Genomic DNA, 24,913 nt, shown 5'->3' on the forward strand with positions numbered 1-24,913 from the left:
CATGCGCTGTAAATCATCACACGTGATGCTACTCAGCCAATCAACAAGCGAATCGATTCTGCCTGCTGCTGCTGCGACATGCTGCTGCGGGAGAGTTGACACACGGACGTAGGAGAGGCGAGACTCGGAGAAATGCGAGAGAAGTATTTCACATCGCGTGCTCAAAAGAAACGAGTAGACCGCGAAAACAAAGCTTTAGTTTTAATCCAGAGCAGGCAGACTCATGTTCATTCATTGGTCTGACGAGCAGTTCAAAACCAGTATGTCTCGTGAAGTGTGATGCGATCCTGACCAGCTGTCTATGGAAGCGCCACACATGAGCACACACACACTCAAATCCAGGGCGCACACACATTCACTGCCCAACGGCATGCAAAGTTTGCATTGCGAGCGACCGATAGATAGAAAGACAGACAGGCAGGCAGGCAGGCAGGCAGGCACAGACAAACAGAGTGGGAGCTCACTTCTATCAAGAGAAAAGGAGGTTTGTTGGCTGAGAGCCTGACTGATAAAATGTGAAATGGAGTTAAGAAAAGGAAGAAAAGGGGGAACTTATTTTTCTAAAATTAAAGCACTTTATTTTAAGATGCAAATTTTCCCAAAGCACTCTGTTGTGTTATTTCTAAATGCAGCCATTATTTTACTTGAAATGAGAAAAGAACATGTATTTATTATTAGTATAGGCTACCGGTAGTTATTTATAATTAATCCAGTTAAATATGAAAACTGTAAATAAACATTATTGATGTTTATTTTGATTTAACAGTCAGTCATTGACTACATACAGACGTTGTACCATTAGGCTACTGCAATCATTGAAGTACCGTAAATTCCGGACTATAAGCCGCGGCTTTTTTCCCGTTTTTTGGCCCCTGCGGCTTATATAACGGTGCGTCTTATCTATGGATTTTTTCAGAAAAAAAAAAAAAAAATACAAATAAAATCTCTCTTTTTTAGCACTCTTTCTAACTATAAATCCACTTCTGTTTTAATTTCCTCTCTTGCCCTCTTTTCACCACACCGCGGACACTGTGTGCACTGTAAAAATAAACAACGGTGGTGTTGTGTTATGTTGTTTTGTTGAAATGTTACGGTAATACGGTAAATGGGAGCTTCCTCAAACAGCCATCTCTTTCCCGACAATCCCCTCTGTGCGTGACCACTTACATATGGTAATTACGGTAAGCAAACGGCCACTCGGCCATCAACTCCCTCCCCCGACTACCAGGAGAAAATCACAAACTTCGGCGAATTCACACAAAGGAAGATCAAGGAATATTCACAACAAGACGAGCAGTAGAAGCAACACTCTCACTTACCATGGGGAAGGTACGCAGAAATTCACACGACGCAGCTTTCAAGTTGAAAGCAGTCAATCTCGCATTAAAAGAGGGAAACAGAGCAGCCGCGCGTAACCTGGGCATCGATGAGTCAATGGTGAGGCGTTGGACGGTGCAGCAGGAGGACAAACACAAAGGAAGATCACGGAATATTATAGGAGTGTGAAAACATGCACAATCACCAACGGGTTCCAAAACGCTGGACTGCTGCGGGATGAAGAGGATGACGCCGCCACAGCTGGCGCTGAGGGCCGTCAGAGGCTTCAGAGGCTGTTCGATGCCGACAGTGATGAAGAGGAGTTCGTTGGTTTTGAGTGACAATGAAGGAGAGAGGAGAGTGGTTGACGAAGCCACCCTGAACCTGTTCGTTTCCGACACTGAAGATGAGGACTTTGGTGGTTTCAGTACGCAGGAAGAAGAGGAAGACGAGGATTAGTGACTTGACTTCTCTGGTTACAGGTTTGCTGCACATATAGCCTATTGTTGTGTGATTTTGTCTGGGGATTAGTGACCTGACTTTTGTTTTGTTTTGTTGAAATGTTAATAAATGGGAGCTTCCCCAAACAGCCATCTCTTTCCCGACATTCCTCTCTGTGCACGAACCCTTTCATATGGTAATTAAACATCAAAACACCCGCGGCTTATAGACCGGTGCGGCTTATAGAAGAAAAAAATAGTCAATTTTGGTCCCGCGGCTTATAGACCGGTGCGTCTTATAGTCCGGAATTTACGGTAGCCTAAGTTCAATGGCACTGAATCATAACGCAAGCTCAATGTTCCGGACCTTTGCTTGAGGACATTTTCTCTATCTGGACCTCTTAGAATTTTAATTGAGTGCCCCTGCTTTAGAGAAATAGCCTACTTTTAACTACCGGTAGTGCTGCACGATTGATCCAATCGCAATCGCGATGTCAGCACGTGCGATTACATAACCGCAAAAGTGTGCGATTATTATTATTTTTTCACATCTTTTTGAGTGTGTGTGTGTATGAGAGCCTCCTCTAAACTAACGTTACACGCGACGCAGCAAACACACGTTTCTCTGCCATCACACTGGGCATCAACACTAGTGGGAGACTTCTCCCATGCACTCCTGCAAATAAGTAATGTTATGTGCAGCAAGGTTACATATTATCTTACCGAGAGGGAGAGAGAGAACATCCATGATCGCTAACAGCAAGCTATGCTAATAACTAGCTAGCCGTTCAGAAACGCATGTAAACAGCCGTGTGATGAGTGAGAACGTCAGTAAAATAAGGAGAGAGCTGCAGGTGCTTATGCAGAACTAGTGCACAGTGGGGATGACCCGCTGTGATGAAGAATATAACGAGATTAACCAGGTTGATAGCAGCAAAACACTGTTGCAGCTGCCGCACTGGCAGCAGCACCTCCAGGCTAGCTAACTAGCCTGTCACATGATGCCTTCACGGTCCCTCGATAAAGTCTGCAGATGCACGTTACCTCACCTCTCTCTCAAGAAGCGTCACGTGAGTGTGGCGTTTAAGGCCAACTGTCGCTACAAAAGAAATAAACGGAGTGTATCATTGTATTACTGGACTGACATGTAACTAACTTTGCAACTTTGCTGAGCCATCTTCTATGTGCTGTAACACAGTGCAGTTTCTGTTTGTCTGGTGTTTCTTTTTTACATGTTTGGGACAGGCAAATGTCTCAAAATGTTTTATTTTTTTGTCAAGATAATTTTATTTCAAATTGTTTAATTTTTTTTGTTTTAATATATTTTAAATTGTAACATATTTCATGTATTTTAGTCTGTGATATGTGAACCCGTGGTATTTGTGTCCAAGGTTATCATACCGTCAAATACTCATGCCCGCACATCCCTAGATACCATTTGTTTATTATATCGCAATCACAATCGCAAATCGCAATATTGTCCACCTTTCCCCCAAATCGTGCAGCACTAATTTTAACCTGGTGGATTATATTTATTGGTTGATCATCAGAGGCAGGGATTTAAGACTCCTTTAAGACGACTGTGTTTCAAATTTTGGGTAGTTCACAACCTACAGTGTGATTCTCAAACGCAGCCAGCTAGCGTGCCAGGTTGTTTTCGGCCATAATCACATCTTTTTTTACCCTTTGCACTCACGTTTGTTTCTGCATGAAGCGTGTACCAGACTAAAGGGGGTTTATTGCTGCCTAGTGCCTACATTCAAAGTCATGGGTCTCTCTTTCTCTCAGGGTCCTTTGGAGGAGACTCCTCCTAGTGTCCTGGCTGCCTTGGCTCATGGGTTTGAGCAGAGAGAAACGGAGTCTTCTGAACCTACTCACAAGATCAGAGTAGACTTCAAGGTTGGATACTATTTACATTACATTGTTACTATATTGTTATATTGAGTTCTTGTCCCACATAGTTCAGTGGGTACAACTTGAAAATGACACTGTCAGGCTTATGGGTTCAATTCTGACCTACACGGTGCCACCTTTTCTCAAAATGTAAATGGTGGTACTGTAATGGCCAAGCTAGGCTTCCGTACAACCCCCGCCCCTCCTCCTACTACTGTTATTTACTGTACCTCAGTGACAGGCAGCACAAGCTAGCGGGCCACCTAGTTCACTCATGTTTTTTCCAAGTACATTAATAACATGCCAGACAATCAACAGTGTTGTTGAGATAGCAAATGGGCATCTTTAACTGTGATTGGGGGGCACGGTGGCGCAGTGGTAAGCCCTGTCGCCTCACAGCTAGAAGGTCCTGGGTTCGATTCCCACCTGGGACACTGTGAGCGCTGAAGGAGTGCGTGCCCGTCCGCATGTCCTCGAGTGCCCACCGGCCGGGTAGGGTCGTCAAAAGGGCCTTTCTGTGTGGAGTTTGCATGTTCTCCCCGTGATCCCTGGGGGTTTCCCTCATATAGGAACCCCACACCAAAACATGCAATATCCTGGTTGCTGATGTGGTGCCTCCTCTGGTCGTTAGGGGCGCCTGTTCAGAGGGAGGGGAACTCGTTGGAATAGCGTGATTCTCCCACGTGCTATGTCCTACCGGTGAAGCTTCCCCTGTCAGGTGAAAAGAAGCAGCTGGCTATACTGCCCATGTCTCGGAGGAAGCATGGAGCCAGTTTCGGCTCTCCCCAGATCGGCAGAGGGTGGAGCAGCAACCGGGATAAATAAATTCAAATTAGCACTAATGGGGGATAAAAATGGGATACAAAATCTGGGAAAAAATATTGAAAAGAAAAATAAATCTTTAACTGTGATTGTTTATGAACTTTTACAAATAAAATATGCTTGCATAAGAGTCATTGATTGGTCTGTCATGCTACATAGGTGCAGCTAAGGTATCTCCCAACATTTAATAAAATTCCCCTAGAAATTATCCAAAATGCCCCCGAAATATATTTCACAGGGGCAAAAATGGCCCTCGTTTAAAAAAGTTAATTTCCTACCCTGGTACCTATCCACATTTTATTCAACATACTCTGTAACAAATGCTAATCAATTTTTTGTACAATATTATTTGTTCTACAGAATGTATATTAATCTCATATGTCCATAATTCCAAATATCAAGCATGGAAAATTGTAGGTATTGTTAATAGATCACTTAACATAACATCATCATGATTTGTCCACTAGAGGTCAGTGTTTATTTATTTTTATTGTAAAAACAATATGACTTTTCTAGTTGACCTGGGCTCTGTGTCCTTAACTGATCTTAATCTGAGAACAAATTCTTTAGCTGTATAACAATCTTTGACTTGACCTTAAAGCAACAGTTCAACCAAAACAAAAAAATTGATCACTATGTACTCTCCTCCATTGAAATTCCATTGGCGTTTGTATATACAGTATTTAGTAGGTATTGGTCAGCAGGCAAAATGTGATAACTTGTGTGAGCAGTCTTTTCTCAGCTGTTGTTTGTGCTGGTGCGTGGTGTCTTGTTTGCAGGAGGACTGTACTCCGGAGAACGTCTGGAATATGGGTGGCCTAAGTATATTGACCTCTGTGCCCCTCATACCGCCTTGTGTCTGCCTTCTCTGTGCCAGTAAAGGTCAACATGAGGTAACTTAGCCCTGTCACCCCTGAGATAGTTTGTTGTTTTTGCCTTTCCCACCACCTTAAATATTTTTTTACTGTTGTGAATAGTAAGGTCTTTTGTAATTTTGTTGCGGAATGAAATCTGACCCAGGCTAAGGACTAAGGCAGTGCAGCACAAAAATATTCCCAAATGCAGCAATATTATCCCCTATCATCATATTTTTCACAGTAAAGGAGAGCAGTGTAGTACCAGTATTGCAAAAAAATAGGGATAACTGGGCTGGTATAATAAGGGTGCTTTCTCACTGGGAACGATTGCTTTCGTTCTGTTCCGCACACGGGCATGATTTCCCCCCACCTCCCCTCCCACGCTGGTCAGCTTTCACATTTCACAAAATGTATTCCGTGCTCGGGAATGGAACACTTGCAGAGTACACTTGTGTCATCAACTACGCCTGGAGTGTATCCTTGCCCGTGTGTTGGCGAGATGTCGTTCGGCACGGTTGCCGTTCACATTCGCAAGTGTTCCGTCGCCCGGCACGCCAAAGCGTTCCCCAGACCACCTTTTCAAGTGGACCATGTCACGGTTCCCCGTTCCACGCCCGGTCACGGAATGGAACGCGACGTTCACACTCATCAAACGTTCCAGAACTGGAGTCAATTTGTGCTCGGGAACGGTACCGGGGCGCCAGTGTGAAAGCACCCTGAGAGACAAAATCTGTTAATAAAATAAATCAAAGAAATGTAACAAAACATTGCACTAAACAGAAAGTTAATTCTAGAGCTGGGTATCGCCACGGCACTGGTTTACGAATTTGATACGATTCTGATACACAAGGCAGTGTTTCCCCTACCATTCAACGTAACCGAGAATGGCCCTGCCAGGCCAGAAAAAAAAAGATTTTTTTTTTTCTTTTCTTTTTGCAATGATTTTTTGCAATGATCCCACTGCTCTCCCCAAAATTTCAAGAAACCTTTATGGCATATTATTACAATACAACAATACTGGTGTTGACAGTAATAGAAGATGCCAAATCATTCAAAAAAATAAGCATTTTGCTTTTAGGAGCATCGTGCCAGCATCGCATCTCATAATAGTATGATGATACTTGGGATGCCATTGCGAACATAAATGCGAACAGGTTAGCTAAAGGTTTAGCGTCGCCAGCGAGGGCCCCCACCGTTGACTTGAGGTCAAGGTACGTTTCGAAATCCCTCCAGGCCTGAAATTTTTTCTAGGGGAAACACTGCAAGGTCCTGATTCAATTTCCGATTCGATATGATTTGATATTTCAGTTACAATACCAATTTTGGTTGGATATGAAATTGATTCTCAAAGAAATGATAATCCCCAACATAAATTGGAGCTCGGGCTCTGTGTGTCTGTCCCACTGTGATTGTCCCACTGTGACATCATCCGTGATGTCATGAATCCCACTGTGACATCATCCATGATGTCATAAATCCCACTGTGACATCATCAGTGATGTCATAAATCCTACTGTGACATCATCCGTGATGTCATAAATCCCACTGACATCATCAGTGATGTCATAAATCCCTGATCCCACTGTGACATCATCAGTGATGTCATAAATCCCACTGATGCCATCATCAGTGATGTCATAAATCTGACATCATCAGTGATGCTGGTCTCATTGGCCGCACAGCAGCCGAGTTGCAGGCAAGGCCGCGCAGTGGGCGAGCTGCAGGACGGGCGAGGCCTAGGAATCGATCCTAGTTATATTAAAAGATCCATATTGAGATTTATGAATTGATATCAGTTCCTTCAAATGAATATCGATTCAATATTGATTTTTTTAAACCCAGCCCTAGTTAATTCCTCCATGAACACTAGTGTTATGACAATTCATGTTATAACACTTTGATTTATGATATTGTGCAAATTACATGTTGTCTGTAGAACATAACCCATGTCCGAATGCCAAATAAAAATCTCTTATGATTGTGTACCTCTCTAGCCTCTCTGGCTCTTCTGGAAGAAACGGTATAGACAGATCTAAACCTACAGGATACAGTGGGAGGAGCTTTTACATACTTTTTTGAGCCGTTTCATATCAGCCTAAAGCTACGATTGATTTTGAACCTAATTGTACATAATAAAGGCATGCTTATTGGGAACCCTTTTCACAGATGCTGTATTGCCAAGTTTGCTGTGAACCCTTCCACCGGTTTTGCCTTGAGCCGGCGGAGCGCCCCTCTGAGGACAACAAGGAAAACTGGTGCTGTCGCCGCTGCAAGTTTTGTCATGTGTGCGGCAGGAAAAACAAGCACTCAAAGGTACACACTGTTTTTTTTACACTATGGTTTTACATGGTCATGGACATTATCCCACCAACACAACCCCCCTCCCTCCAGTATACATCACTTAAAGCCCCCCTCCAGTCACTATTTCCCTGCCTGTTTCACCATTGATTTAAGTTTAAACTTAAACGGTGCCGCATTTCATGCAATTTGGACTTATGCATAGTCATAGTGCCACCTACTGGCAACACAAAAAGTGGTTTATCTCGAGAACCATTCGTCCGATCGTTCTTCAAACTTGGCAGGTGCGTTGCTGGGAACCCGAGAAATTGCAGTGGTAAACTTTGTGCAATTCAACCAATAAGATCACAGCGTTCACGTATCTCGAAGACTGTCTGTCTGATCGACTTCTGTATGTCTGTCCTTCGCGTATCTCAAGAACCGTCAGATCGACTTCAAACTTGGGGAGTGCACTTAGGGGGACCTGACTGAATGCAATGCGCGGGGGGGGGGGGGGGCACGGGGCCCATGGGGTGGTGCATGGGGGAATGGGCATTGCACTAGTATCTTAAAAATGACAAAATACACTGGAGTGGGGCTTTAAGGACTTACTGGACATTTTACATGGACTCCACTATATGTCACTTTAAATGTCTTTTGCTTTGCACTTATTCATTTATAATTTGAAGATTGTCCATATTTTGCTATTGCTGTGATCGCTGCGCTGCATTCTGCACAAAGACAAATTCCTCGTTTGTAACATGTTTACTCACTGTGGCTATTAAAATAATGAATGTTGAATCCCACTTCTCAGTAGTAATAGAGAGCCAAAGTGAAACCTGCTTTCTCCCTGTACCAGCGCTGCAAAAAATATGGATGGCGGTGGACGGAGAATAAGGTTATTTTTTTTATCCCGTTTGAATTGTGCCAGGGGGTGCCAATGCTAATTTTGTCAATTTAAAACGTAACTTTGCATGTCAAGAAAGTCGCAGTTTGTCACCAAACTGTTGCACTAGAAGTTATAAATCAGAAAGACTACATACACTAAGTGACGTCACTTTCTCTACCGGCAAAGCTGAAGACCGGCGACATGCCACGAGCTTCCACAAGCTATGTAGTTTTGGTTTATACTAAACTAAACGTTTCAGTTTGATGACAAACTGTGACTTTCTTCACATGCAAAGTTATGTTTTAAATGGACAGAATTAGCATTGGCACCCCGTGGCACAATTCAAACGGGATCACAAAAGTAACGTTATTCTCCGTCCACCGCCATTCATATTTTTCGCAGCGCTGGTACAGGGAGAAAGCAGGAAGTGACGTTTGACTTTGGCTCTCTATGTGGTTCAGTCACTAAGCTATGTGTTTCATCTCTCCCCCAGCCTTTGTTGGAGTGTGAGCGCTGCCAGAACTGTTATCATACTTCCTGTTTGGGACCCAACTATCCCAAACAAAACAAGAAGAGGAAGGCCTGGGTAGGTTCAAATGGGTCAAAAGACCACGGTGTAGAAGTTCACTTTAGACATGTTGAGTCAGTTTGCAATACAATGATTGTGTTGCTGATGGTGTCCATGCAGGTGTGTATGACATGCATCCGGTGTAAAAGTTGTGGAGTCACACCAGGCAAGAGTTGGGACACTGACTGGAACCACGATAAAGGACTGTGTCCAGACTGTTCAAACCTCTATGACCAGGGTGAGGAGAGTACTGACCATGACAGTGCATTTGAGTTTCCTTCTGTGAGTCATTGACTCCTGCATTATCTAACATTACAGTTCTATATCGATGCTGATTTTCTCTTGCTGGCTTGTCCCTTTATCTCGCTCTCATAAGGTAACTACTGTCCAATCTGCTTCAAATGCTATGAAGACAATGATTATGACAGTCAGATGATGCAGTGTGGCACCTGTAACCACTGGGTGCATGCCAAGTGTGAGGATCTAACAGGTAATTGTTTTTGTTTTTGATTTTTTGGTTGTGAGTATTTTAATACTTAATAGTATACTTCAATACTAGGGATGTTCATTTTGAACAATTTCCATAATCGAAAATCGGGAAAATTAACGATCAATTATCGATAGCGTATTAATATTAATTATAATATATATATCGTCGCTGTTGTGCCAGGACCTCCAATGTCCCTTTTTTACTTTTTGTCATAAATCAGTGCCATTGGTCACCCTTCACGTCTCTGTGTGCTTTTTAACAAATGCAACCAATGGAAAAGCATTAAAACGAGCTTGTGAGTAAATCTCGTAACGCCATTCGCCTCAATCTGTCAGTCAAACCTCGAAATTCGTCCCCTACCTCCGTCTGTACCCCCCCACGCAGGACAATAAACCCGGAAAAGTCACACGGCAGACGTGCTGTGTAATTCTGATATCGTTTTGACTAATACTGGCTTCCTCTGACGTTAATATATCAATCAAATGTTTTCCAGTTATTCCTAGGCTGCAAACTTGTTTTAACATGCAAATCGGAGTGTTTTCGGACGAGAATAAAGTAACGTTAACGCTACGTTATGTCAGACTATTTCTCACCCCATGCGAAAGCCCCCGCCTCGGCCATGAGAGGCGAGGGGCAATGCTGTTGCTCCTGCGCGCGCCCCCGCGGCCCGGAGCTTGGGGCTCGTGCATGAACATACGACTCTCTCCCGCCTGACTGGCCGGGAGAAAGTGCTTCCAAGTCGGACTGATAATATAAACATCATCATTTGAGCTTATCCAGGTAAGATATTAATAAAGTAATGACACATTCAGCGGGAAACTAACTATAATTAACTCATTGAGTGCCAGCCACTTTTGGAGAACGGACGCTCCCAGTGCCAGAGTTTCAGAGCGTTTTCAGTGATTTCTCGAGGCCCACAGAATATTGTGTGATATTACTATGTAAACACCGAACACAGACAAAGAACGATGAGACTCTCTTCTATCATCTGCAAAAAAAAGTTTATTGATACTATTTTCCGTTCTTTAGTTATGAGCCGGAGAAGATAGGTTGTTTTGAGCAAAAAGACACGTTTCAAATTAGAAGCTGAGTTATTCCGCCTTTTGTGAAATGAAGCATTTCAAGCACATTCACTGAGTCTGAAGCTAATATTTTCTGATGTAGTGACGTGGTGTAGTTGTGGGGTGCCCTGCGTGCCCCACCCCCCTCTCCCCCCCTCAGCTGCAAACTCCTCCCCACACTAACACACAGCCTAACACGCACCCAGTCTATTTTCGGAGCGCTCCGTTTTTGTGCGCCGGCTCCCAGCGCGACACGGAAATGCCAAACCGGACTGCAGGGAAAGGTTTGGCCCTTTGGCGTCGGGTGCTGCCTTTCTGGCGGCTAATCGTGTGGAGAAACTATGCAGACAGACAGACAGAGGCAGAGGGGCTCAGTTGTGGGCGCGGATTGACTGCTGTTCGCAGCCAACGTCAGCTGCAGACAGAGCAATCTATATGGCTCTGGCTGCAGCATGAGCGGTTTCTCTTTCATCACGGGGCTTTTTCCTGCTGTTTTCCGGACCTTTCTCTAATCTGGAGAGCACTGTCGCCACCTAATGAGTCCGTAAAATAGGTTATACACCTTCAATAGCTACAATATTTGTACAGGAGATGCCTGAGGCTTTGATCCACATCCCACCATCAAAAAACGCAATTGACGAACATACTCCTCCTTGGCACTCTACGTTAGTATCTGAATTGACGAACATACTTGTCCTTGGCACTCAATGAGTTAAGACGAGCAACTTTGACAACGTTTGGTTCAGTATTTTAAGAGCAAACAGGTTTTTTTTTACTTCCTGAAAAGTTGCTGTTTTGGAGATTTGAGGTCCTGGAACGACAGCGACGATATATATATATATACTGTATATATAGAGAGATTTTTTTTTAAAACTCTGGTCTGGTAATAACGTTGCGTGTTCTTGGCCAGCTATAATGGCGATGCCGCTGTGTAGTAAGAATGTCAGACACTAGCGCTGTGGCCAGGTAAACAAACATGTTACATGTCAGGTTACATGATGTAAGGCAATCGGTGTCTTCCAGCTTAGCTGACAGCACAAGAGTCAAATCAACAGGCCTGAGCCTCACTGAGGTCCGCAGACCGCTGGATGCGTTTGTTTGTGTCCCCGGCGCATGCCGGTGTGAATTCCCCATGTTTAAAACAGTTTTGTTGGCACAAAGGCCCGTGCCCAGCCAGAAAACTAGAGACTATATGAAGCTCCACCTCACATTAGTCGGCTGTGCAATGGAGTGGGGCGAGGAGGAACGAATTCCACCCAAACCTAGTCCAAAAAAAAAAAAAATAATAATAATAATCAATCAAAATTCCACATGATCGAATCAATTCCTTAACGATCAATTATCGATCTTCGATAATTGATGAACATCCCTATTCAATACACAATATTACTGTGTAGATACTTGATGAAAATCGCTAAAACCTAAAGTACTCCAAATTATACAAACATAATGCATAAGTAAGTACTCAAAAACGTATTCAGGCACCTGACATAACTAGTGCCGAGTGATGTGCCATTTCCCACTCTACAGTTCACTAAGCCTTCTCTCATGTCAAATAATTTCAGATGACCTGTATGAGATACTATCCAGCTTGCCAGAGAGTGTGGTGTACTCATGTCGGCCGTGCAGTCTGACCCAGCCCAGTGCCTGGAGAGAGCTGCTCTATATTGAGCTCAGGGCGGGGGTGGAGAAGGTGCTGGCTTGCTTGCTTTCATCTACCCTCACCCAGCACCTTGTTACATGCTCTAAGGTAGGAGAATCTGCCTCGTTTTTGTGAAATGTGGTTCAAATATTTAATTCATGAATAGCATAATAATAATGAATAATTCATTGCTTGGAACACTTCTCGAAATGTGCCATATCATTAGTTCTTGAGCACAATTACTAGAACTTGTTACTATTACCGGTCCTTATCTGACCTATGTTGTACTGCTCTGATGATTGTAAATGTATGAAATCTGTCTTTGTACTGCAGTGTAAGAACATGGTTGACCCTGACAGTGGAATCGAAGGCCAGCCAGCCTGTGACCTGCGAGCTGTGGGCAAGAAGTTTGACAAAGGCCTTTACACTACGTTGGTCAGTCCACAACTTCTCATCTAATATCTGTTTTAGCCGTTTCTTAAACACTGTTCCATCATTGCTAAAAACAAATGTGAAAATGAATTGGTGTTTAATTCCATGGGGCTGTACGGACATTGCGGGAAAATAAGATTCTACTAAGAAATTACACATGCATGCATTCTGGTTTGTAGCGCATATAACCCAAATATTTCCATTTGTCTTTATAGAAAACATTCCATGAGGATGTGGTTCAAGTGGTGCGGAAGAGACTTGAGCAGGAAGAGAATCTTCCAGAGGCAGAGAGACCAACCGCCCTGGCACGCTCTTACTACTTGAAGGTACTAACTCAGGACACAAGATCAACACAAGTCCTTTCTTTGTGCACCACTTAAAGGGGTCATTTGGGATTACTTGATGTGGGCTTGTATGAGGGACGATAGTCAGTTTGCTCCCGGTTTGGAGAAGCAGAGAGTAGACGCACAAGCAAAGCAATGTACTGCTGTGAATGGGGCCAGCAGCAAAACCTATTTGAACCACCTAAAAGAAGGCCCATCTACACAAATCAATATCAGTTTAAGTGTGTATATTTTAACATTTTCAGTGCTTTACCTTGCCGTCAAACAGCCTTTTCCTTTGGTCAGTGTTTCTGTTATCCTGTAATTGCCAGACTTTTACCGTTAAAAAGGAATTGAAGTCCGACAAATCAAAATCTCCCGGTGACCAAGCGCGTGTATTTATATATGTATGTATGTATATATATACCGTATGTATGTATGTATATATACTTGTATATGTATATCATCGCTGTCGCGGCAGGACCTCGAATCTCCACAACAGCAACTTTTCAGGAAGTTAAAAAAACCTGTTTGCTCTTAAAATACTGAACCAAACGTCGTCAAAGTTGGCACATGTCTTAATTATAGTCAGTTTCCCGCTGAATGTGTCATTACATTATTAATATCTTACCTGGATAAGCTCAAATGATGTTGTTTATATTATCAGTCCGACTTGGAAGCACTCTCTCCCGGCCAGTCAGGCGCTGATGGCCACCTCCCCTCTGGTATGCACATGCACGAGCCGCAAGCTCCGTGCCGCGGGGGCACGTGCAGCAGTGCAGCAGTGCTCCCCAGCCTCTAATGGCCGAGGCGAAGGCTTTGGGATGGGGATGAGAACAGTCTGACATAATGTAACGTTAACGTTACTTTATTCTCATCAGAACCCACTCCGATGTGCATGTTAAAACAAGTTTGCAGCCTAGGAATAACTGGAAAACATTTTATTGATCTATTCACATCAGAGGAAGCCAGGATTAAACAAAACGATATCAGAAATATACAGCGCGTCTGCCGTGTGTCTTTTCCGGGTTTAGTCAAGTCAAGTCAACTTTATTTATAGAGCACGTTTACAATGACAAAGCCGACCAAAGTGCTTCACAGATAAAACAATAAATATGGAAGAAAATAACAAGTACAGAATACACTGCTACAGGACAAAGTGCAGTGCAATGTAGCCGATACAAGTAATAAAAACAAATAACGAGGTAGGTTGCCAAGGGGCAAGGCTCAACTCAGGTCGAAGGCCTGGGAGAAAAGGTGCGTTTTGAGCAGGGATTTAAATGCCTCAAGGCTCTGAGCAGATCGAATACGGAGGGGGAGGTTGTTCCAGAGCCTGCTGTGGCGAAGGCTCTATCCCCTCGGGTCTTGAGCCTGGTCCTAGGCACCACCAGGAGCAGCTGGTCGACTGACCTTAGGGCTCTAGATGGGGTATGGTAGTGCAGGAGCTCAGTGAGGTATGGTGGTGCCAACCCATGTAGTGCTTTATAAACATTCAATAATTATTTAAAATCGATGCGGAAGCGGACGGGGAGCCAGTGGAGTGAGGCTAGGATTGGCGTGATGTGGTCTCGCTTCTTGTTGCCCGTTAGGAGACGGGCGGCCGCGTAGTGTCCTGCGTGGGGGGGTACAGACGGAGGTAGGGGATAAATTTCGAGGTTTGACTGACAGATTGAGGGCGAATGGCGTTACGAGACTTAAGCTTCTGGCATACTCTTCGCGCACGGGCTGGAGGCGGGGCTCCACGGAGGGCGCGCGCACTCTGCGCGGGCCAAAACAGAACATAGTGAGTGCTCCAGAAATGGCGGCGATCAGTGCCAGGCAGTCTGAATGAAATTGAATGTAACGTTCCCAATTCTATATATTAAATTCTAAAAAACGACCCTCAACATTTGGGAAGGCTAAGCCACACAACTAGTTTGTTATAATCGAACAGCATGCTTTGAAGGCGACTTTACGACGGTGAGGACTCAATCACAGCAGATATCCGCTGATAGCCTACCACGGAGATCTCACAGGCACAGGCAGCAAAACCTGACGCGCTGATAGAAAAATCTCCATGGACGCGCCGCGCTGCGCTCAGGCCTCGCCCCCCGACACGCCCCGTGCAACGACGTCATAATCACCGCGCGCCCTATGCGCTTGGCTGGGCGCAAAGAGTATGCCAGAAGCTTTACTCACAAGCTCGTTTGAATGCTTTTCCATTGGTTGCATTTGGTAAAACCCACACAGACGTGAAGGCTGACCAATGTCATTGATTCATGACAAAAAATAAAAATCTGAAAAAATTGATATTCGGGGCCCTGCTGCGACAGCGACGATATATAATAAGTTATGTTATATAGCCTACCACCTTATGCGGTGAACAAACAATAGATTTACAATTAGGATGCGCATTGCACACGCTCTGATTGAGTCTGCGCTGCGCCTTGGTCAGCAGCTCTCAATGGTGGACACTGGACAGGCTACCTGCATACTGACATGCTAAGATGAGAGAGAGATGAGACATGAATCAAACCCTCAAAAGTATTTTCTGAAACCAACGTTATTGTCAATGACGATGATAATGTTATTAAAAGCAGACTACAGCTCATTAACGCGCGGTGGTCCAACTCGCTTTCAGAATGGACAATAGGCTAATGAAACATTTTAAATCCAAGTTTGCATGTTCTCCCCGTGTTCATGTGGGTTTCCTCGGGTGCTCCGGTTTCCTCCCACCATCAGACATGTATGTTAGGGTTATTACTCCTGTCAGTGTGTGTGAGCCACTGCCAATTCTAACTGGAGTTCCACAGGGACAGCATTTCAAAATGAGCCATCTGGCTAACACTGCTGCATTTACAGTAATGTTCAGTAATGTGCATTGTCCCCCCCCCCAGGTTAGTTACCTGTGGCCTTCATCTGAGAACTGAAAGCACTTGCTAGTGTTGAGCACTATCTATATCCACGTATTATTTTTATGCCTCCGCCACCGATAGCCAGGCCGGAGGCATTATGGATCCGGGTTGTCCGTCCGTCCGTACGTATGTCCGTCCGTCCGATGTTCGTTAGCGCGATATCTGAGGAACGCCTTGACGGAATTTCATCAAATTTTCCTCAAACATCGACTTAGACTCAAGGATGATCTACCGTAATTAGATTTTGGTGGTCAAAGGCCAAGGTCACTATGACCTCTCGAACGCCATTTTCAACCTCGTTAACGCAATATCTCAGGAATGCCTTGACGGAATTTCATCAAATTTGCCTCAGACATCGCCTTGGACTCGAGCATGAACTGATTAGATTTTGGTGGTCAAAGGCCAACTGTGAATTTGCCTCAAATGGCGATTTGGACTTAAGAATGAACTAATGGCGGAGGTATAAATCCGCGGTGCGGTCGTTCTAGTTTTAGGCGGTGACTCTTGTTTTTCTGACTCATCTTCTCAAGACAACTCCCTGCGAATTACACTGCGGACTCCAAATTGGATGGAATTTGCAGGCTGTTGGCTGTTGATTTGATTTGTAGATCCACAAGTATGTTCCCACCCACACAATCATTTACCCCCCCCAGTTTAATTGAATTTGATTCAATACAATTTGCACACACCCGTTGTCGACTTTGGCAGTTATGGCACATTTCATAGGGGGCTAGCTTGTGGTGGATCCGAGTCTGAGAAACTTGGAAGGGACTCCATGTAACAAGGGGAGAATGTGGGTGTCTAAGAATTCATTATTGTTTTTTCAGCTTCTCGAAGAAGTATTCAATTGGTTCAACAGCCAAGACCCAAAAGTGTGGGACCCTTGCACCAAAGACTTGCCTATGTGAGTAATGGCCTCCAGTGTATCTTGAATGCATTTTACTCTACTACTTTACATTTCACCTTAAATCTACTCTTGTTCAAATGTAAAATGAACCAATCCTGGGGCCGGTTGCACCAACTGGTCTTAACTATGCCTGGTCGTAACTCCTACGTCGGTCTTAGTTAAGACCAGTCTTTAGAGGGGACTTACGCCTGTTGCACCAACAGGGCTTACGTCTGGTCTTAACTACGCCGGTCGTAGCGATGCGCGTCCATGTGAAAGCATGGGAATGCCCACTGGAATGCGGCACGCGACCTGTTTAGAAGAGTGTGCTGACGTCAAATGACGCTCCGCTGATGGGTAATCGGCTGTAATAGTGTGGCTAATGTTAGCGGCTAACTGTTACTTGTCGTTACTTTACATGGCAGTAAAACGCCACTGAATGACCAAATTGATTTAACTTTTAACCATTTCGATTTCCACTTTCCATACGGACCCCCAGCATTGGTTAGTTGTTTATAACGTGGCTATATTTATAACGTTTATAGCGTACTCCGGTTTGCGGTTTATAATTGAGGGCTGAATGCAGCCGAGCTGAGGGGTTGTAGCTATTGCGCAACACACAGGTGAAAACCGTCTATACTGCACCTTACGCCTGCTCTGGACTAGGCGTAATATTTACGACCGGTCTTAGTGAGAAAAAGGCTTACCTTGGTGCAACCGGCGTAGCTGTTAGGTCGTAAAGTTACGACCGACTTAGCTTAAGACCAGTCGTAAGACCAGTTGGTGCAACCGGCCCCTGAGGACAAAGGGGGGGTAGCATCTATCATCATAATCAGTATATAAATGGGAGCTAGGGCTCTGTTTGTTTCTCGGTCTGTCCCACATCAGTGATGTCATAAATGACATCATCAGTGAATTACTCACACACACACATGGCTATAGTTCAGTGATGATGTCACTAATGACATCAGTGACTGATGTGATCAGTGATGTCATACATAGGCATTGTGACATCATCAGCGATGTCATAAATTGAAATTCCCTCACACACGAGGCTATAGTTCAGTGATGATGTCACTGATGAAAGGCTATAGTTCAGTGATGATGTAACTGATGACATCATCAGAAGAGAGGGGGGAGAACCTGAGGGAGAGAGAGAGGCAGACATTGTGCGCGCACCAATAGGGCAGGCAAGGCCGCACAGCAGCCGAGCTCCGAATGCGAGCCGCAGGGCCAGCTCGGCGAGCTGCAGGAATCGAGTGCGCTTATGCCTAGTCTTCTCTATATAAAAGGGAGCTGTGGCTCTGTTTTTCTGTCTGTCCCACTGATGACATCATCAGTGATGTCATAAATTCACTCACACACACACAAAGTAAGTCCCAATGATGATGTCATCAGTGATGTCATACATTTTGACATCATCACTCATCAGGGATGTCAGAGGCATTGTGACATCATCAGTGAAGCACACATACATACACACACACACACGCACACACACAAGAGACACACACACATACACACAAGAGACAGACAGGCACACAAACACACACAAGAGACGGAGACACAATGATGACATCACTCAGTCTGAGTCTCACGAGAGACTGAGGAGGCTCACGAGATTATAAATAATGTTGTAGACTGAGGGAGAGAGAAGAAGGGGAGAAAGAGGAGAGGAAGGAGAGAGAGACTGAGGGAGAGAGAGAGAGGGAGACATTGTGTGCGCGCCAATAGGGCAGGCAAAGCCGCGCAGCGGCCGAGCTGGGAATGCGAGCTGCAGGGCCAGCTCGACGAGCTGCAGGACGGGCGAGCGTAGGAATCGAGCGCACGTAGCGCAAGAGATGGCTAGTGATTTAAAGGTACAATGTGAAAACTGACATGTAGCATAATGATGCATCACATAATTTTGCATACTGTGTTATATGTCTTACTGTCCAGACTACTTTTCTACAAAAGGCATAAGCACTAAATTTAATTAATTAATTAATTATTTAAATTGTGAATATTGAATATTTATGATTGCAACTATATATATATATACAGTATATCGTAAAACTTCCAATAATAGCCCGGGCGTTTATTATGCTAAATTGACTCAGACCCCAGGCGGTTTTAGGAGACCAGGCAGCAATTGGATAGCCTGGTAAACCAGCCCGCCATCACGTGAACTCACATTTTATTTGGTTCTGTGAGACGGTCTGGCCCCAAGGCCTGGGAGGGTGTTAAGCAGAAGCTGCAAAGCGGAAGAGCCAATCAGCGACTGCGCTCAGTGCCCTGTGATTGACAGCGCAAGTTGGCCAATCAGGGTCGGACTGACGTAGTTGATGACGTGAATACAGGCCGACGCTGTAGCAAACATGGCGGCTTCCGAAGTAACTAGCAGTAACGTGAACGTTAGCATAAACACAGCCATAAGTGAAGTTATTGCAGAAACTCAATAACAACAATTAAACAAGAGCAAGAGTATGCGCTTGCTAAGGACTGTGTGAAGAGTTGGGGCCAGAACCAAATGAAATGTGAGTTGGCGTGACGGGCTGGTTTACCAGGCTAGCAATTGGAGGCAGGCGTTTATTTATTTTTTGCATGAAATTGACCCAGCCGATTATTTTTTGGGGTACAGAATTCCTGCTCAGCAAAAACAAAGTATCAAATTGCTTATTTAAAGCAGTGAGATAGTACTTAGTACACACAAGAGGGTAGGTACAGGCCGTTTTGAACATGCCTAGTATTGTACAACGGACTGGAATGAATAAAAACAACTGATAACCTTCATCATCATCATCATCATCCAACCACGTTACGGTATCAGTTCATTGCTCTCCTCTTCTCCCTCTGCCAAACAGCCATACCTATTTTAAACAGTAACATTAGCCTACCGCTCAGCGCTCACACATTCAGTTGTTTGTGTTTCATTGGAAAGAAGTCATAGCGATAGCAACATTATTGTAGAACGCAAGCTAACGTTAGCTACCAAGCTAACGTTAACCAAACAGCACTGCAGCACTAGACAAACAAGCAGACTTACCAAATACGTGAATGCCAAGTTTCCAATACATATCCGGTATAATGGGTATAATCCATACTGCATGTATGATCGCTGTTCCACTGAGATATATATATATATATATATATATATATATATATATATTTAGAACACGGCTCTCTTGAATACTCGATTCTGATTGGTCAATCAACAAGATTCACCGGTCATTATTTCTCGCCATCGACCGCTGCTCTGCCACACCTGGATTAATCAGTTGATAAGAGCCTTTTGTCAGCAAGACACTACTAATTAGGCCAACCAGTTGCAGCTGTGGTGTCTTGTGTTCCAATTATGAATGAAACCGCTTTGTCGTTGAAAACGCTATTAAAAAATCTATTTGAATAACTATTTTTGTCAGATTATTGAATGATTTAGTTGTAGGCCGTGTTCTAAGCAGGATAATGGATAGTGAGCCGGTGATTACTGGAAATAATGACCTTCAGATGAATGATTAAGCCCTCCGCTGCGCGTCGGGCTCAATCATTCATCTGTCGGTCATTATTTCGCCAGTAATCACCGGCTCACTATCCATTATCCCTTACATATATATATATATATATATATATGCTTCATGAAAAAGTACTGACCTGCTCACGTTCTGTCACAGGGGGATGCTATCCCAAGCTGTTCACCCTCCTACAACTGAGCATTTTTATGCCCAGTGGCGGGAGAGGGAGGCACAGCAGTCCAGGGCTCCACTAGGGGTTCTGCAGGAGCACAATGTGCAAAGCTTAAACATCAAGGAAGAAGAGGCGGCCTCCCCAATGTCTGGCGAGCCAACTATTAGGAACAACTTCAAGACCAGCAAGGCTGCCAGACACAAATTCAAAGGTAATGCAGTCAAATTAGGAGAGAAGTCAATAAATTGGGCTACTGCGATTGATTCATTTGGTTCAGTTGCCTTTTATATTGTAGCCTGTTACTGTATTAAGGCCTTGCTTTTATATATTCACATAGGGAAAAGGGGTCGGCTTTCAAAAGCTGATCTGGACACTGGATGGTCCAAGGATGATGAGAGGCAGTGCTGTTTGTGCCAAAAATATGGAGACCTCAAACCTAACGTAAGTAACCGCATTGAACATTAAAGCAGCTATGGGGAACTTTCATTTTGTCTTGATTGCTGTGGCGCCTGTGGAGAAAAGTGGTACCGTTCGCCCCCCGAATGAAAACTGCATTTCCTGAACTCCCGAGGCTCCTCCCATCATCTCCACCGGGCTGTCTGAGCCGCGGCAGGTCAGGCAGGACTTCTCTGAGTCAGCGAGCCGCCCCGCTGTTTTATTCACTGCATAAGGTTGACCTCACTGCTTCACCCGCCGGCCAGAACAAAAAATGACAAGCAGGTTCACAGAGACGTGCAGGATGGACTTGCACCTGGACCCCCGAGCAGGATCCTGGACCCCCGAGCATAGGGCTGCCAACATTCCATCCCAGCAATACGGGACGGTCGGACCAACGGGGGGGGGGGTGGGGGGGGGGGGGCTATGATATAAAAAAGAATTACATTCAACTCTAAAAAATGTGTTATGTTCCACATGAGTGATTGTGGCACACCACACGCTGTCAGATAATATAGCCGCGCCCACCTGAGAGTCTCACACACACTGGGAAACCCTTCGCATGTGTATGTGGTTCTCTCCTACCCCCCCCCCCCCACACACACACACACACACACACACACAGCCCCGCTCTGTGCAGCTGTGCCTGCCCCCTGTCATCAACTGAGCGGCTGCGGCACGCCGGCACCCCCAGGGTCCTAGCGCCCTTCCGGTTATCTCATACAGCACACAAACACACAGGCAAGGAGACAGACAGGTCGCAATATACTGTATATGCCTCTTCCCTTAAAAACGGGACAAGTGGCGTCCCGTACGGGACACGTCTCTTTTGACCCAAATACGGGATGTCCCGGCTAATACGGGACTGTTGGCAACCCTACCCGAGCAGGATGGACTTGCACCTGGACCCCCGAGCAGGATGGACTTGCACCTGGACCCCCGAGCAGGATGGACTTGCACCTGGACCCCCGAGCAGGGGCATAAAAAAAACTATAGAGATCGCCCATCTCCTCGCTGATGGTCTCATTTACTGTTGTAGGTAAGATGTTTCGTAACCAGTTAAGTGTTCCCCGTAGCTGCTTTAACATGAACAAGGGTCTGGGCAATGCCCATTGTAAATAACCAATGTGGAGGTAGGAAACTGCTGTAAATACATACTATGCTTGGTCTCAACGTTTTGCTCTTTGTGTCTACCCCATAGGAAGCAGGCAGGTTGCTATACCTGGGCCAGAATGAGTGGGCCCATATCAACTGCTGTTTGTGGTCAGCTGAGGTGTTTGAAGAGGACAATGGCTCTCTGCTACATGTACACAGTGCTGTCGCTAGGGGGCGCTTGATGGTCAGTTGTTAGTTCACATTATAAATGACTGCCAGTTTGATCATCATCATTCAATCATCTCTAATCTTTAATTTTATGATGATGATTATGAATGTGTTTTTTTTTTTACATGCAAACTACCCACGTGGTGTCTTTATGGCTGAATTCATGGGTTCCCTTTAGTTCTGTCTGTACTTAAATATTATGATTTATCCCCTCTCCCTTCAGCGATGTGAACGTTGCAACCAAACCGGTGCCACAGTGGGTTGCTGCCTCACTTCCTGTCAAAGCAACTATCACTTTATGTGTGCGCGCTCCCGCCAGTGTGTGTTCCAGGATGATAAGAAGGTCTATTGCCACAAACACAGACACCTCATCAGTGGCAAGGTAAATACTGTTCTACCATTTAAGAAGTTTGATTTTTGATCCTGATCAATGCTATACTAATAATAATCAACTTTATTTATATAGCACTTTTCAAAACAGTTACAAAGTGCTTTACAATAAACACAGAACATAACTAAAATGCACAAAGATGAAAACAGAATAAAAGCCATAGAACCAAATGCATTATAAAAGCAAGATAAATGGAAGGTAGAAGCCATAAACAAATCACATTACGAACAGAAATAAAATGAACTAAAATGCCATAAAAATCACAGAAAAACGGTTTTAAACAAGTGGGTTTTTAACAGTGATTTAAAAGACGAGACAGGGTTGGCAGCCCTGATCTCCTCTGCCAAGTTGTTCCAGAGTCTGGGATAGGGATGTTCATCAATAATCGAAAATCGGTAATTGATCGTTAAGGAATTGATTCGATCATGTGGAATTTTTATATATTTTTTTCATCAAATCAAATAGGCCTAAATGTGCTGAAACTACAGTATAAGATTGGTGAGGGCGCAATGGGACTATGAGACAGAGAAAAATAGAACAGAACACCTCTGGGTGGGGCTATGGGCGTGGTCTCACTGGGCTTGCTGCGGTGAGAACAGCAACAGCACATTATTGTCAGCACTCAGCCAGATGAGGAAATGAAGCGAGCGAAGCGAAGTTTTGTGTGTGGGACCATTTCGAGTTAAAAGACGACATTGTTCATTGCAAGAACTGTGATGCCGTTTATAAGTACAACACGGCTAAGACGCCAATAATTCACCACTTGAACAGCGTACACCCGAGCCTGGTTAAGGAGGAAGGCGCCTCGTCCTCGGCCGGCATGCAGGAAAGATCACCCAGGCTGTCTGCAACCTCATCGAGACGGATATGCTGCCCATACGTATCGTTGAGGGTTTTCAACACCTGATCAACGTGATTGAGCGAGCGTATACTATATACTATGCGCTTCCCTCACGGAGCACCATTACCAGGCGGATTGAAAAGCGCTTCATAGCGTTTCGCACATAGGCATTTTGTAAAAAAAATAAATATATATATATATATATTTATTTTGTAATGTATTATTAATATTATCGATAATTGATCGTTAATTTTCCCGATTTTCGATTGTGGAAATTGATTCGAAATGCCCATCCCTAGTCTGGAAGCCCTGACTGCAAAGGCTCTGTCCCCTTTGTGGACCTCAGAACAAGTTATGACGCATCCGATGATCTCCGGGAGCAGGAGGTGGCATAGAGCAATAAAAGCTCGGATAGATATCTTGGGGCAAGGCCTCTCTGGGCTTTGTAAGCAATCAATAAAATCTTAAAATCAACTCTAAAAGCAACACGTAGCCAGTGTAGGGAAACCAGAACCGGTGAAATGTAATCATGTTTCCTGGTCCGAGTTGAGATCCTGGCAGCAGAGTTATGTTATAACTTTTCCTTTGTTCTACAGATGATAAGCGGTCAAGGATTCGAGGTAAACCGGAGGGTGTATGTGGATTTTGAGGGGATCAGTCTCCGCAGAAAGTTCTTGACAGGGCTTGAGCCAGAATCCATCAATGTGATGATTGGTGAGTGCCGTTAGTTTAGTTTGTTGCCTATGTCACTACTTAACATTGACTGACATTAACTTTTATTAGACTGATAATTGGCTTATAGTTCATAATCTAATTTTTACCCTCTTATACAGGCTCTTTGCACATTGACAAGCTAGGTGTGCTCACAGAGCTTTCAGCTGGCAAAGGAAAACTGTTTCCTGTGGGTTTTCAGTAAGTTGCTTTTTTTTTTTTACCACAAAAAACATGTATGGGTATGTTGAATGAGAAGTACAGTTAAAATTGTGTCTTTTTCCCTCTTGAGGTGTTCTCGGTGGTATTGGAGTACAGTTAACCCATTGCACCGGTGCAAATATACATGCACAGTTCGGGAAGTTCGGCCCCTTGTCCCTGAGAAGCCTGTTGAGGAGATGCCTGACCAAGGAGGCAATCACACCATAGTTCACAGCCCCTGTCCCCAACCTGGTGAGTGGTTTGCTGCTAAGGAAATCCAAACATTAGGAATTGTGCCAGCACCGAGTCAACACAGTAAAATTAAGGTTACAGATACTAATACTTATACAAACTTATTTTTCTGTCAGATTCTGAAGCCCAAGAGAATGACACAGCAGAATCCCAAGCCCCAACTGAGCTAACGTTCAACCACCCAGGTCTACCCCCCAAACCTGATCATGGAGCAAAGCCAAAGATTCCCAGTTATCCCCAAACCAGGAGGCCAGCTGGAGGAATGTCCCGGCCTTTGCCATCACCCGGTAAATTAGTAATTAATG

General features: G+C 44.5%; 1 protein-coding gene across 1 annotated transcript in view; it reads left to right on the forward strand.

Moving 5' to 3' along the window:
• kmt2bb (lysine (K)-specific methyltransferase 2Bb) overlaps nucleotides 1–24,913 on the forward strand; it is a gene marked incomplete at its 5' end in the record, with an annotated part of 70,044 nt that overhangs the window by 15,578 nt on the left and 29,553 nt on the right. The window contains 18 exons of the mRNA XM_083635525.1: nucleotides 3,546–3,656; nucleotides 5,252–5,365; nucleotides 7,496–7,642; nucleotides 8,989–9,081; nucleotides 9,184–9,301; nucleotides 9,440–9,553; nucleotides 12,180–12,364; nucleotides 12,590–12,691; nucleotides 12,904–13,014; nucleotides 16,733–16,809; nucleotides 20,442–20,665; nucleotides 20,792–20,895; nucleotides 22,091–22,228; nucleotides 22,436–22,594; nucleotides 24,041–24,158; nucleotides 24,278–24,356; nucleotides 24,448–24,608; nucleotides 24,725–24,895. Of these exons, the coding sequence (XP_083491651.1) occupies nucleotides 3,546–3,656; nucleotides 5,252–5,365; nucleotides 7,496–7,642; nucleotides 8,989–9,081; nucleotides 9,184–9,301; nucleotides 9,440–9,553; nucleotides 12,180–12,364; nucleotides 12,590–12,691; nucleotides 12,904–13,014; nucleotides 16,733–16,809; nucleotides 20,442–20,665; nucleotides 20,792–20,895; nucleotides 22,091–22,228; nucleotides 22,436–22,594; nucleotides 24,041–24,158; nucleotides 24,278–24,356; nucleotides 24,448–24,608; nucleotides 24,725–24,895 (2,326 nt within the window). The remainder of the gene's footprint in view (nucleotides 1–3,545; nucleotides 3,657–5,251; nucleotides 5,366–7,495; nucleotides 7,643–8,988; nucleotides 9,082–9,183; nucleotides 9,302–9,439; nucleotides 9,554–12,179; nucleotides 12,365–12,589; nucleotides 12,692–12,903; nucleotides 13,015–16,732; nucleotides 16,810–20,441; nucleotides 20,666–20,791; nucleotides 20,896–22,090; nucleotides 22,229–22,435; nucleotides 22,595–24,040; nucleotides 24,159–24,277; nucleotides 24,357–24,447; nucleotides 24,609–24,724; nucleotides 24,896–24,913) is intronic.

Source organism: Poromitra crassiceps (assembly GCF_964638095.1).
Source record: "Poromitra crassiceps genome assembly, chromosome: 1".
NCBI lineage: Eukaryota > Metazoa > Chordata > Actinopteri > Beryciformes > Melamphaidae > Poromitra > Poromitra crassiceps.